Genomic DNA, 15,982 nt, shown 5'->3' with positions numbered 1-15,982 from the left:
TTCCTTATTTAATGTGTGCCTGGCCGGGGATCGAATCCGGAGCCCCTTGTACGTTAATGTACCTATATATAGTGCAGAAGATACTTACTTATATAAGTTTAAGAAAATATAAGAATTGTGTATTGAAAATACCAATCGCCTTAATGGTTATCAATCTTAGAATGTAATGAATAGTTATTTAAATGCTTCGAATTATTTATTTGAGACTGCGTCAAGGTAGTATCAAGGTAACGCGACCTTAGATTACTAGAGTATAAAGACAGTTATTATCATTTGACCGATAAAGTAAGTACATATATGAAATATTTGTTTAAGGATTCTTAATTTTTACACAATTAAATGTACGTGGCGTAGAAACTTTGTAAAATATACCGTATTTTTTTTAATGTAAGCGTAACACAGGCTGACGTCATTAGGAAACTAATATGATTACCTATATGCGTGTAAGCATTTGTATAAAGCAATAGATAATAAGAAAAGCGGGAAAAACAAAACATGTACAAACAAAAAACAAAGAATCAAATTTAAAATTGCCCTTTTTTACATGTTTCTCGCTCAACACATTATGGAGAATGAACAAGAATTGATTATTAATGTTGCCATATTGGATTCCTATCTTTATTGACACAAGCTATACAATATACTTTTTAAATGTACCTACTTAGTCATGTATGAGATCATAGCCGCTCCTACATCACTGACTCGAAACAAAAACTTTAGACGCCCCTTTTAAGGTTAGTCTATTATTAATCTCTATAAATTATTTTGATCTACTATTATGTTTAGGTCACGGTCAATAACACTGTGATTATCTCGAGTAGGTAGCCTACATCTTTATTGGCGATACAATAATTATGTAAAGGTATTGAGAAATACATTTGTTAACGTGATGATTTTAAATTTACATTCCCGTAATGTCTATGTCTATGGTTAAACGTCAAAATCGTAATGACAAAACAGGAACCTTTTTTTTATGGTGTTTTACGGCCTTGGCTTTTTGCCTTTCAGCCTAACTTTATTGTACGTTCATTATTACAAATACTGTCTATATACCGGTTGAATCCACCATTTTTATTTCACTGAACCTTTTTTAAACTCATTGATAGACAAATAAGTTGTACTTAGAAAATAGATAGGTTTAATTATAGCCATTGGTCCAACTGACGCACCCATTAACAACATCATCTTAAAGTAATTTTTGGTAAATCTTGAATTCGTACAGCGAGTTTTAAGTTGCTTGCATTATTTCAACCGGTTTTTATTCGGGGCATGGTTTTCGCCATGTTAATTAAAATGTTCACTATCCATACATACATGTTTATTATAAAAATGATGAATTACCATATACATATTTATATTTTCCTGTGACATGCCAACTAACATAAATATGCCAAAATAACTATAAATAAATAAACTTGTACTGAATAAATATTACTAGTACTCGTATAAATATAATCTGAACTTACGTTGAAAATAAAAAATACCATAAGTTTAATTGGCTGAATGGTAACATAATCTTATTACGACGAAAATACACAACTTAACAAGAAGAAGAAAACAAAATGCCGCGAAAAAACCGGTAGCAGATAATGTAAGCGTAACAGAGAAGGTATCAGTAATCACAGAACATAAATAAATACGTAATATAAACCAGTATTATCACTATTACCAATTTTAAATGTAAGTTCTTATATAACAGGTATCAGATAAAAACAGAAGTGTAATGCGTGTTCTATCTACTGTTTATTTGTATTTTTTAGCATTATCTTACTTGAATACACATATCGTTATACTTTTATGTTTTATTTCATCTCAATCAGAGATGCTTAATGGAAGTTTAACTACCTAAGTTCCTTTTTACAATACTAGAAATAAAAGAATAAACTGATACATTTTTCTTTGTATCGTTCAATGGACACATGACTTTTTTTTTCGAAACTTAAAATGGAAAGCGTCGTAACCTCTTAAGATTTTCCCGATATGAACGTAATCCGTTTGACTTGGGATTGTCCAATCCTAATCCTAACTGTCATTTAAAATGCGTTAGTGCGTTTGTTTCTTGGTTTGCTATGCTTTCGCACCTTAAATAACAAACCGATTGTCATGATTTCCGAATTTAATAATTATTTTTAAACAATTTTATACTAAAACCTTATAGGTATAGAGTATCCGATCTGATAATTGTGACACGTCGAATTAAGAAAAGAAGAATAGTTGTCACTGTCAGTTTTAAAAAAAATGAAGGTAGTTGGGGCGGGAGAAAAATACATTAGATCAATGTTATTTTATGTTATCCTGATAATATGTTGTGTTGAAAATGTGGAAATAAAGCAAACCAAGAAAGGTTCATTAAAGAAATAAGTGATGATGGAATTAAGATGGTGTCAAATAATGTAACAGTACAAAGTACAACCTGATGTGATCATTGAATAAATATGTACTACATAAAGGTTGTTTTTATTACACGATTATCAAGAAATTTTGTATACACGTTGTCAGGGCTCCAGAATAGGACATAGGGTACTTTCATTCCGAAAAAACGTTCTGTTCCCGAGCTAAGCTAGTGACTAGTAATTTCATACGTCAGGCCTTATCTTTTCTTTTCTTGGTCTGAGGTGGTGTACAAAATTGCATGGTACACGTACTCGTATAAAAGCAGAAGCGTCTAACCGCAACGATTTCAAAAATAATAACTTTCACGCCGCGCCGTGAAATCTTTACATTGGTTGCAATAAAATAAATTACCATGTATTTTCTGATGCGGCCAATTCATGCATCGTGTGTATATTATAAGAGAAAATTATTTTCTCTTTGTAAGCTAACTGCTCAGTTCGGCAAACTGGTCAGTTAGTTTTTTAGTTACTTGTTAGCTATTTTATCAAAGTTAAATTACCACTTTGACAAAATTCTTTCCAGGGTTCCGTACCCAAAAGGTAAAAACGTTGTTTTATCTATTACTTAGCTAAGTAATAGATAAAACCTTCAAATTTTTCGTCGCTATAATTACAAATATACTAGAAATAAAAAATATGAAAATAAATGAGAGTCGCCATACAAGAAACCGGAAGGTTACTATACTCTGCAAGAAACCACTATTTTTCGGAGTTTCCCGCTTTATCTATTGAACCGTAATAGAACAGATCAAAGTTAGAATAGATCAAATTTATAACAAATACCTACTTAAAATAAAAAAGCGGTACCTACGGAACCCATAATGTGCGAGTGACCCATCCTTGACCAATTATTTTTATACCTCTATATATTTAGTAAATCTACATAAGTAAATCACACTGTATTGCCGCACCAAATAAGCTAACAATATCGCTAATTACTCATTTGTATGCTTAATCGAATCTACCAGGTTTATTCAGTTTAACAACATGCGTTGGCGGCTCAACGTTTAGTTGATTAAGTGCCTTACCATGCTTAGCTTTGCTTATATTGTTTCAATTTACAAAAGAGAAAGCCCCAAATCCTTCGCTGATTCATAGACTATATTAAGTTTATATCTGAATCGTTTGTAATTTAATAATAAAGTAAGTAAAGCATTTGTAATTTAATAATGAAGTAAGTAATGTATTTAGTACAAATACAGATAGTTCACGAAATGTTTCAACCTATTCCTGAAAGGTAGCGATGCATCTGTGGCTGGTACCTCGGACAAGACTCAAATCCAATTTGCGGTTGATTACATACGCCTATGGGCGGCAGTAGCCACTTAGGTACTATCAGATGGACTGCATGCTCGTTTGCAACTTCAATTTTATAAAAAAATAAATCTACGAGTCCATATACTTATGAAATACCTATACGACGTATTGATGATCAAAGATATATTTTTTGATCACTGAAGACGATGTTCTACAGCCTTTGACACCGATATCTACTATATCTTATATATAAAATTCTCGTGTCACAATGTAAGTTACCGTACTCCTCCGAAATGGCTTTACCGATTTTCACCAAATTTTATATGCATATTTAGTGGGTCTGAGAATCGGCTACTATCTATTTTTCATACCCCTAAGTGATAAGGGTTGTTCACCCTTAACGTTCAACACAACGTTTGCCGGGTCAGCTAGTATATTGTATATAAACAATAATAAACATGCAAAAGGTACTGTTTATGCTGGTAGTATTACCATTTCAAAGTAGCTAAGAAGTTATTATGTTATCAGCTAACAATAATAGTACTATGGGTACTTCATATTAATGAGAAACGTATTTAACAAAGTGATTGTGAGCGTTTGTTACGTAGGCTTGTTAAAGATAAATTAACACGTACAATGTCCATTTTTCAAAGTACTTATGATAAAAAAATTGTTTGGAATTCTTTAGGAATGTTTTATTCACTTTATCAGTTTTTTTTTTAATTTTTGTTTGTTTTGAATATCATTAAGAATGCGATGTGTATTTTTTTTAACCCATGATTTTTTTCTCGTGTACTCGAACGTGTGGTTATAATAGAGATGAATCTAACGTGCCTAAACATAACAAGGGTGTCATATATAATTCAGGGGTTGATATGTCCATTAGCCAGCGTCTGTATCAGATTGTATCAGATCAGCTTGTCATCGAAGTTACATAAATAGTGCAAATATCTCGTCAATCGATTCAAAAATTGCTGCAAGTTTTGACCTAAACAATATACGTACCTACTAACATGGTGAATTATTAAGTTATAAAAATAAACATCTAAAAACGTGAAATTAAAATTACCTACTAATCGACTACTTAGATTTTCCTTCAAAATTTCCGCTTTACTTATTCAAAGTACAACCGACACGGGCATAAGACCCAGTCTAAAAATATCATCAGGGACACACACCCATCATTATTCTCCACAATAATCATATGAGACGTACGTAAACACGCGTAGGAGGATACATTCATATGAATATGTGTTATATCACATCAATGACCATTGTTTACCAACAATACCATTGTCGTGTCATTAATGAGAGGGACGACCATACCGTGGGTGTCAGTGAACTATAGGAAGTGCTTGTAATAGAAATAGAACATGAAGATTTACTTTTATGTAATTTATTTTAGAAATTGAATAATATTAGTATATAAGCTGTGATTCGGTCTCTTGATTGAAGGGTCCGAGGTTCAAATCCCAATTTCTGATTTTTCAAAGTACATAATATGCGTATTAGAAATTAATTATCACTTGCTATTACGGTGACAATCTGCATACTTGAGGGATTTATAAAAAAGTCTAAATGGTATACGAAGTCTACTAATACGCACTGTTGGGCATAGGTCTCCTCAGAATGAGAACGGTTTAGGCCATAGTTCTCCGAGCTGGCCAACTCCGCATTGGTAGACTTCACACACCCTTAAGACCTTTTTAAAATCTCAGGCGTGTAGGTTTCGTCTCGGTGTTTTCTTTCAATGTTTTAGCAAGTGATAATTTATTTATTTGATATATATTTAGTGTATAGTATAATATTAAACCGATATTACAAGGTCACGGTTCCAATCAACGTCAAAGTGATAATTAGTTTCCAATAAGCACTTGAGTTGGAAAAGACCTGAGCTTCTGACCGTAACTTCTAATAAGGATATGTAACATGAAGGTTAGAATTTATAATCTTTCTTATAACCATTACATCAGAATACTATCTTATTTGGGGTTGGTTTTAAGTAGGTATTTGTGATATCTTCAAGGTTCCTTAGTTGGTGATGGTGTAAATGTCTTGCAGTCCGAAATTTAAAATCAAAGGACTTTTACGAAGTTACATAGGTATCCCGAAAATACGTTTATAAAGTTACATAGTTTAAGATTTGAAATATAAAAATACATTATTTATGAAAATGAAGTGCGTTGTACCAATGGGTAAGGGTTATTTTATAAGTATTTATATTTTTCACTTTTCATATTCGATTATTACGCACGACACGTTAAACAATGCTAACAAATAGCAAATAATTGTTAACAGTCTAGTCGCTCGTTTACACGCGAAGGTCAGGCCTGAACAAATATTTTGCCAGACATTTCAGTTTAACACGTCCACCTACGCAACAGAGTTAAACGATTCCGCTTTATTTTGTTTACATCCAGGATACATTTGCAATATTAAAATTCAATCCGCACACGTACGAGCGAAAGTGTTAGCAACTCGTGCGCATCGAGTTCATTTTCTCTTATTTACACGAACTCTTATCTACATTCAGTGACTAATCCCTCTCCGTAGAAAATTCAATAGCACGTTTATACGCAGCTACAAATAAAATCACTAACGTCAAACATGGAAGTGAAACGTTTCGGATTGTAAACACAAATCACTCGCGAACCGATTTAGTATCGAACGGGCGTGCACGTCTGTCGCGCGCGGCGAATACAGCTGATCTACTCTACTGTACTTCACCTTACAGCACCACACACCTCCAGCGCTTTAAGCGGACACGTTACACCATTTCTCGAATAACAAATACAACAATATCAAGTCCGATAAAGCTATTAAAGCGCTGTTGAAAAACTGATGATATCACCTTAGCGGCGACATATTTATGGGCACGTCTTCGTATTTGGAAGTGTTATTCAGGACAATCTGAGACTATTCAAGGATTGCGCCGTGGGCATATGTCACGGACGATCCATTGTGTTGTGAATGAAGGATAAACCCACATTTAGCTAACGAGGTGACATCATTACACCTATCAATGAGGTAAATTGTAATGAGGCAGTATCAACTGTCGCTCGCCACATGGATTACTTAAAGAAGTCTATTGTATTACAAATTAATAATTATTGTACTTGTAGAAAAGGCCAGAGAGCAAAGCGTCAGTCTAAATGCCTATGATATTTCGAAAACTATGCATTTTATTTTAAGCACAAACAGATATTTCCTAGAACGTTTGTGAAATATTGAGAGAGTCAACCAATAATGAAGGTTAAAAAAATCAATTGTGCAATTGAATGGAATTGACAACGGAACAACTTTCAAAAACAATTCTCGTGTGAAGTAAGCTATACCTACCCATTATAATCAATAAGTTTCCCTGCGACATACTTCATGATAAGAATTTACAGGATATTGCAAAATGTATGTACAAATAATTAATTTGTTTCTACTCTAGGTATCTTGTAGTACTTTTCTTGGTAACTAAGCAGAAAGAACCGTGAGTTAAATGTTCCTGACAAAAACATAAGATGGTCTGTAATTCTACATCGATCAAGTAATTGCCTCCAGCCTTTTTAATCAATGTTTAGACAGCATTCCGAGTGATTATTCCTACTTTGAAAGTAATTACTGACGAGCCAAGACAGTTTAATGATTTACCATTATTATTGGTCTCTAAGAATATTATTAAAATTAATATATTGTTTTAAACCATTTATTTGCATAAATAATATTATGCTATTATTGAAGTCACGAAATATGACCATATCTAAACGTTTTTAATTAATACCTCTCTGGAAGGCTGATCAATACATCGTTATCATAATTCGTATCGACACAAGCAAATATTTAAAATTAATTATCTGTAACGTTACAGATAAAAACAATTAAGATAAAATTATTTGTCTATGGCCTTGCACCGCTTGGCAAGTGATATTACTGAAATTATTTTGACGTACATTTTGGCGGCAAAGCCAAGAATACGCCCGCGTGTGCCACACATTGTTGCGCAAGTTGCAAATCCAAATGTACAATTATAATTGAACTTTGTCTAGTAAAACAATGGATTACGTTATTGTAATCCAATTGTTTTTGCGTGTGCAATTTATTATAATTTATTCCTATGTACCTAATATGTACCTAATATGTACCTAAGTAGTAAAATGATAGAATACATTTTTAAGGCATAGATAAGTAAAGATTACTCACTCCTAACAAGAAAATGTACCCATTTTTGAGAATTGAAATAGTTGCGTGAAAAAGTTTTGCCACGTCTCCGTGCTAAAATGTCCCTAAAATATTTGAAATAATTATTTATTTATAATGTAAATTACGCAGTATTAGTTATTTATTCGTAAATTTTCTCTAAAAATATTTTTATTTCTCAAGAATTCAAAAAAATAACTTACTAATAAGCCGTTTGTGGCTTCATTCAATTTCAAGGCGGCGAAGTATCTTTACTAATCTGTGTTGTTTACACTAAGTTGATGTAAAAAATCTATAATTTAAATTACTTATACTATTTTTACTTACTCTTACGTGACGAATAGGGAGACTTAAATTCAATAATCAAAACTTTATTGCACACGACCATTTTACACTTTATCGATCAAACACCACACTTATCAAATTGTAACTGAGAAAAATTGTATTAATGCAATTTACAGAACGTAGGTAATGTTTGTATTCACAATTATCATCTCCTTATAGCATGATCTCATACCCAATCGTGTTTCTATGTACAAATAAACATATATCTTTCACGGTTTATATTCTGTGGTTTACATAGGTACCCCACGTATGAAGAAAAATGTTTTCTGACAGTTTATTGCAAAGTGATAATAAAACAGTCTGCCAAACCTATTTTATATTTAATAAATGTAATTGATATATTAATATCAATAAAATTATCTTATTAGACTTAAATTCTTATGACAAGAAACATGATTATATCTCGTCAAGTAGGTAGTTTTATACCTGATTAATTATTAATTGAAATAAATAATGGAAACAAGCTACACAACACGTAATTATAATATTGTAACTCCAAATGAAAGTTTTAAGATATAAATATATTTTACCTCAAACTTTATTATGAACAGTACTTTAGTTAAATTCATAAGTATGTAAATTTACATACATATAAGTAATTACAAAAACATTCAATATAGATTACATAACATTTTTAGTGAGTCTGTGCCGAATTGACGCACATATCTACTTATATTTGTGCATATTGCATCATGTTTGCGAAAAACATTAATAGCAGACGTAATATAGGAACTTGAGGCAGATTTTTTCGAGACAACATGTAAAGTTTTATATTCACGATAGATTTGCTTTACAGGAGGTATTTAGTTATAATAATTGTCCAAGTATAATAAAAAGGTTAATATTCAGCAAAATCATTTCTGTAAGAATTATTCACAACGATAAAAAACTAAAATGTTTTCATGAGGCAATAAATATTCAATTTTATTTAGCTTTGCTGCAAAAATGGCAAAGTAGACGAGGACGTTTATCTAAAATTATAATAACTTACTTAAAAAAAATGTATGATGCCTTGAACAGTTAAATGAAGTCACCAGCATTACAGCAACTGTGTGGGTAAAACTAAGTAAGTGAATAGCAAATAGTGACCTCATTTACTAGGTCAATGCACGTCGCCTCATTGTCGCACTGTGCAAAATTATATTTCGTCAATTATTTTCAATCTATTCTCAAGTAGAAAATGGGTATTTGGCACAAAATTGACGCTACGAAGAGATTTATTTAAGAGAGGTACCTATATTAGAGTGGAAAACGTACCTAATAGCCACTAAACTTAATATTAAAAGTAATATTACCTACTGATGACTTGGTGGTTAAGATTTTTGGTTAGGACTTTAGGACGCGAACGCATGGAAATATCTTTAAACAATAGAAATAATTCAAATGCAACTTTTAAGTTTGAAAAATTTGTGTGATATATCCATGTATATCGATAAAAAATATTTAACGTTGTATCAACTTTGACTTACATGAGCATTAACTTAGGAATTGACAGCATTTTGGAAAATAGAAAAGATTTATATTTTCGTATCAAGCCAGTCACACTGCCTGATAAATATTATCCAATTATTTGTATACCACATTCTTCATTTTTTTTTTTTATTAATCACAAACTTTTTATGTCATATTAAAACTACATCGTTTATTTTCGAATCTGTCCATTTTATTGTGTTCAATAGTGTGACATGAAATATTAACTTGACTTTGTAATGTTAAACCTATCCCTTTGAATGTAGAAATAGTCCAAAAAGTAAATGGGCGGAGGAGTGATACATGTCCTCGGAGTTTATAAACCGGAGTATTTTTAGATAATCTATTTATATGGAACGTCTAATCTTTTAAGCTTTTAAAGGTGTACTGCTCGTTTAAAGATAAAACGTTTTAAGTGGTTCAGTAAAATTCAGTTAAGTTTTTTATAACCATCGGGTTTAATAAAGGTTAACTACTAGTAATGCTCGTGAGGGTTAACTAACTAGTGTAGTTAGTAGTTTAAAATTTGGAGTTATAAAATATTATAGAAAATATTAAATTGAGAGGCTCTCCTCTGTATTTCGGTTTAAAATGACAATTATATTCATATTCAGACAAAAACACTTCTCCAATATTTTTTTAGCAGACTACTAAATTAAAAAATCTCAAAAAATCGTCATTAGCAGGTGTCCTCACTTTCGCGGCTGGCGGGACGTTCCGCTTTCGTTAGCAGAAATAGCCCAGCGAGTGGGGAGGCGGCCGATCGCGTGCCGTATCCACACTTCCGGGATTTGGCCAAATTACTTCCGCGTATAAACGTTTAAGTTTTATTTTTAATAAGTATAAGTAAATTACATAGATTTATAATGTAAGGAATGTATAGCAAGTTAGCAGGCAGTTGCAATCTGCATGTATATGATTATAAATGGAACAAATGTGGGAGGATATAATTATTACTGAGACGTAAGAATGCCTGGTATGCACCGTTTATCCGACCACAACCTTCAGTTTTAATGGAGAATCACAAACACTAAGTATTTCTGTTAGCCTTGCCCAAAGGTGCCTAAGGTACAATGGGTTGAGGTGTAAATTAGTTAAAACTTTATTAGTTATGAAACTTTAATTTTCAAGAAATAGCGATAGAAATATTGTTCAAATACACGCATTATTAAGCCCCTATACAGTATCTAAAAATCTATTATTGATGCAGTAGTTTAGAAAATGTATCATTTTTAAAGCGTCTGATAAAGCTGAATCTACGTTATATATCATAGTCATTTCAGACAGTAAAAACTAGATATGTTGCTTGACACCATCGCATTTTTGTCATCATTTCCTGTTCAAATCTGGCTGATAGACATGAACGTTTCCGCACTAATCGTTTGATGTCGCTGGATTTAGCGACATGTCATTTAAAAGCGACAAATTATGCAACGTCGCCAGCCATCGCACGACATGCGAGGCGACATAAGTGACATTTGTTTTTTAGAGAGTAAAATGAAGTAGGAAGTATATTCATTAAGAGATGTGTTCCAACAGATTTCAATCTTGTATAACTGAACATTGAGCAATTAAAAATGATATCAATATTTATTTTCACTTCCACAAAATAAAAAAAATGTCCACAGATAAGTAACGATCACTGTTTGGCATAAAAGTCGACTGGTAGAAAATGCTCATAGCATTAAGCCTTTGTACAATCTTCTAGATATATAAAGAATAAGTAAATAAATAAATAGTTAATTATCGTAGAAGCAGTTTAACAAGTATTCTTAATTTTCCATATATTATCAGTATATATCATTGCATCGGGCTGAAATGAATAATTTACGAGCAAGTGAGCTAACTTCGCGAGACCGAAGCCCCAAATACAGAATCACCTTGATCGCGACCGAGATTGTAACAAAGGGCCTCCTTCGCAAACCGGTCGCGCTCGACTCGGGTTACCATCACTTTAAAACAAAATAAAATCAACGTTAACTACACCTAAAGCCCTACACAAGGATTTCCTGTGTTGTTGGTGCCACGGACTCTCACAAAACAATTACTTGAACCCACAAACCCTTCTAAAATTCGTTACTTAGATACTACTTGGGGGATAACCCTGGAACTTTCTACTTTATAGGCACAGGTATCTTGAGTACTGTGCCACCCAGATAATATTAAGTGACAAGAAATTATCTAAAAATCCCTACTATATTAATTATACGGATAAAGCAATTTTCCTACATATTCCAACGAAAGACATATCTAATAAAATAAGTCACATAGAGCCATGTGTCATTCGATACTTATTTATTTAACCACTTCATTGCCTACGTTTGTAACAAATGATTTTGCGATGATCACCACGATTGACTTGTGTCAGACTATGCTGCTATTTTTTTTACTTAATCCGTTAGTCACATCCCAATCTATCTATGAGTCTACATATCACATAACAAACGACACAAAACATCAATCAACAAGTAACAAAATCGGGACGTCCTACACAAATCAAAACACCTGGCCACCCGAAGCAACCCAAGTAAGGAAACCGCAGTTCAAGACCGCCGACCGATCTTATTTTTGCGAGTAACGAGATACCCACTTCGAACGGACCCATTGCACTGTACTTAATGCAATTGCCCGTAATTATCCTGCTCGAAAATTCGACAAAACGAACTGGTTTACGCTCCGTGAATACGGGGAATTCATTAAAAATACAAAAAGCGTGTTAAAAACGCAATGTACGAAGCTGCAACAACCCTATTTTAAAGTATCTTATTAAGGCAAGAGAATTGTTAGTGTAATCTTTGGTCGAGATTTTGTAAAGTAAAATTGTTTGGTGCATTTAGGATATAGGTACCTTGTTTTTATTAGGCATAAAGGATAGGAGCACGAATCCTTGGTATATAAAGCCCTGTAAAACTGCTGGATCCTAGTTGGAAGAGTGTTAACCAGATTCCAATAAGAAAAGATTCATGCGATCAAATTCTGTTACTTTTATGGTCATGTACCCTTGTACATGTACAGTATTTTTATATATACCTAGTGTGCAGTGATTTTTCAGTTCACCATTGATTTTTCAAAGTTATGTGCCTATTAGAAATTAATTATCAGTTTTTTTTATAACAGCGAAGAAAGATATCGTGAGGAAACTACACTTTTACCTTTGGTTAGAAAATAATATCTTTGTGAGGTCTACTAATTCACTTGGCAAGCACGGTGGACTATGGTTCTAACCTCTCACTCTAAGAGGAGAACGTGCACAACAGAGCAATAGTTTTTTTCGTTCTGTTATCATACACGGAATGCAAACCATATAGGTAGGTAAGTAATAATGTACCAACCTCGAACATCTCGCTGCAGTGTGGTGGACAGTGAGCCGTCAGCCAGCGCCACGTCCAACAGGTTGATGTTCTCCCGACAACGTGTCACCACCTCCGTCTGCGTGCCCAAACAGAAACCATTCTAACGGGTACTACTAGCTGGAGATTTTACGTAGAATAACTGTGGGTGTGTTGCAAGTATGCGATATTCGACAGTGTTAAGATATAAATGTTAAAACAAGGTTTAAGTGTAAATCACGTAACACTTCTATTTCTGCAAAATACCCGCAGTGTCTTTATTTGTTCTGGTGTAATTTATGGATAAGATAAAAATACTTATTTGAGATGTTGCAACTTTTTCATCAAAAGTGGTAAAGCTTTTACTAATAATGAGATATGACTTATACAAGAAAATTTGAAGATTTTACAAATTACGATGGACGTCGTAGAGCACTTATATACCTTGCATACCTATTCGCTATTTTATTTACATTTAAAATCTATATGGGATAAATATAACTTTGAGATTACTATAATTTTACGTTTTTCACATCTATGATCCTTTGCACGGTTTAACTAACTACCCCCTCCAAAACTTCAGTAACAACTAAACACAAATAGAGTAATCGCATTATTTAGATTTGGGTAGTCCCTAAGAAAGCCCCTAAGACCCTAAATATTTTAAAATTATAACAGCCTAATATCGCATATCTGCACACACTTGCAATTTTTGAAAGCATTCCTTGCGTTCATTCTACGTAAAATATCCTTCAAATGTATAGTGTAGATCCTAAGATGTGCTTGATTCAATATTCTAAAATGTAATCAGCAAGCATTTCTTTAGAAACTGAAATTTAACTTACTACATCTTTACAAATCTTCCTTGCAAGCGGAGATGCACAAAATTCACACTCATGTATTTTGTTTTACAAAAGTTAAGTTTCAAAGGCGACATGCTAGGAAACCAAATCTCAAACTTTATTACATGCGGGTATGTCAAACTCATTTGCCTATTTTCAGGTAAGTGTTGCTAGGACAAAAATGTATTCATTTAGTTAAAAGCTTATTCCAAAAATGCCAAACATTAGAAAGCCAGTCGGAAAGCCCAAACGCATATAGAAATGTAGAATTTCGAAGCCTATCTTGTGTTCAGATCTATGTTGATAGAGAAAGGTGTTAATTGACTGAAACTCCATATTTAAAACTGACACATTTATTCTTGTAAACATTATACAAAGATCAATTTAGTTTTAACATTTTGTAAAAAGAAATCAATTAACAGCCTAGCCCTAATCAACATGATGATTAGTACATGAGTATGTATACATAAATATTATGACGTGAGATATTACGGAGTTCAGTCAAATCACATATTAGTTAGACGCCTAAAATTAACTATTATTATGTATCTGTTAGTTACGCTAACGGAATTATATATCACGCATTGACAAGAAATCACTTTGTGTTATACTAACGTAGATATAAAATAAATTAAGTAACATTAGCTAAATAAGATTCCCTCGTTTGTGAGCTGTGACGAATACGTCAGATTTGACAGGTGTCAATTCGATGTTTCAACTGCAATCGATTCGGTAGATCAGTTGCACACATGTAGCTATTATATATTTAAATATATATTATAGCTGCCGATATAGTTTCAAATAGCTAAGGGCAAAAACTGTTTTAATGTCGTTACTGAATGTTTTTCATTTTTTATTTAATAATCATTTTTTTATTTTCATTACTTGTATAAAAACCTAATCTCATTTTTCCTTTTAGTGTTTCTTCCAATAATTTAACATGAAATATTCACTATTATGTAATCTATCAGTTTGTTCTCAAAACGTATATAATTTATATTTAAATATAGCTACGTGTGGACCGATCCTAAAGCAAAGGTCGCAGCTACGCTCAAAACCGTGTGACTACCGTTAACTTATAGACACAAAATATATTACCGGAATATATCCAAAAGTTAGATTTGACCTAGCACCAAGTTATCACCACCAAGGGGAGGGGGTTTAAAGGAAAAATAAAAACAGGCAGTTAGTATAAATAGAACTTAACTACACAAACACATTCACAAAACCAATCAAACACGGTTAGTAAAAAAAAAAAGAAATCAAACACACGGAAGAGTTGACGCACAACGAAATAAATATGTGATTTGAAAGTTGGGACAGTTTCACTTTTTCTATTAATAAATAACAAAAAATAAACTTTACAATCAACATTAAAAGTGAAACCATGCCGTCATAGAGCAATCTTTTAATATAAATTAAAAAAAAACATCGTAGCAAGGACTAAAATGACAGCTGTCAAATTATTTTTGGTAAGTTACGATTATGTCTACAAATAAACTAATTTGTAAATTAACCTACATCTTGTGCTTTTTTATACACATAAATAGGATTCGATAGCCATCAATCGTCCGTGATACAATTAGTTGTAGTACAATACTGCGCTTGTCAGACTTTTGCGTAGTTGCATTTATATAGCTGTATAAATGCTTATATTTGTACGTAAAATTTGCGACTAACTTTAAGAATGCAACTATCGCGTCCAAGATATCGACGCACTAGACTATCGAAAAAATTAATCCTCTTAGATCATACGAATAACTTTGCAAGTTTTATTTATACTTTAAGCAAAAAAAAAAAATTAAAAATATTGTTTCAAATATAGAAATCACGAATTCTATCAATCTTTTTGCATTCTGTAGCATTAATCACAGTATCAAGGAATGATTTTAAATTCGATAACGGTATTTCGTTACATATAGTACCATTTTGCATGTCATAACGAATCGTAGAGTGGCACTTGAATAAGACCTGAGGTTATATTCATTAGCTTTTTTATTAGACGATGACGATGATTGAGCTGTTATTTGTTACATATATTCAAATTAGAGATACACCTAAAAATAATTGAGCGTAATGACCGAATCTGACAATCGCATTTTGCACGTGTACGTTTACGCGTGTAACAAGCCCAAGCGGGATGTCATTGCAAATGTAT

General features: G+C 32.5%; 1 protein-coding gene across 3 annotated transcripts in view; it reads right to left on the bottom strand.

Annotated features, from left to right (window-relative positions):
• The window catches only part of klar (klarsicht), a 402,989-nt gene that overhangs the window by 17,516 nt on the left and 369,491 nt on the right, over positions 1-15,982 (bottom strand). For all 3 annotated transcript variants that reach the window (XM_073077398.1, XM_073077397.1, XM_073077399.1), the window contains one exon: positions 12,986-13,082. In XM_073077398.1, coding sequence (XP_072933499.1) covers positions 12,986-13,082 — 97 coding nt within the window. The remainder of the gene's footprint in view (positions 1-12,985; positions 13,083-15,982) is intronic.

The sequence above is a fragment of the Epargyreus clarus genome, unplaced genomic scaffold, assembly GCF_041222505.1.
Source record: "Epargyreus clarus isolate Ecla_fem2 unplaced genomic scaffold, WU_Ecla_fem_2.2 ptg000010l, whole genome shotgun sequence".
NCBI lineage: Eukaryota > Metazoa > Arthropoda > Insecta > Lepidoptera > Hesperiidae > Epargyreus > Epargyreus clarus.
This window is presented reverse-complemented; position numbering and strand designations above follow the sequence as displayed.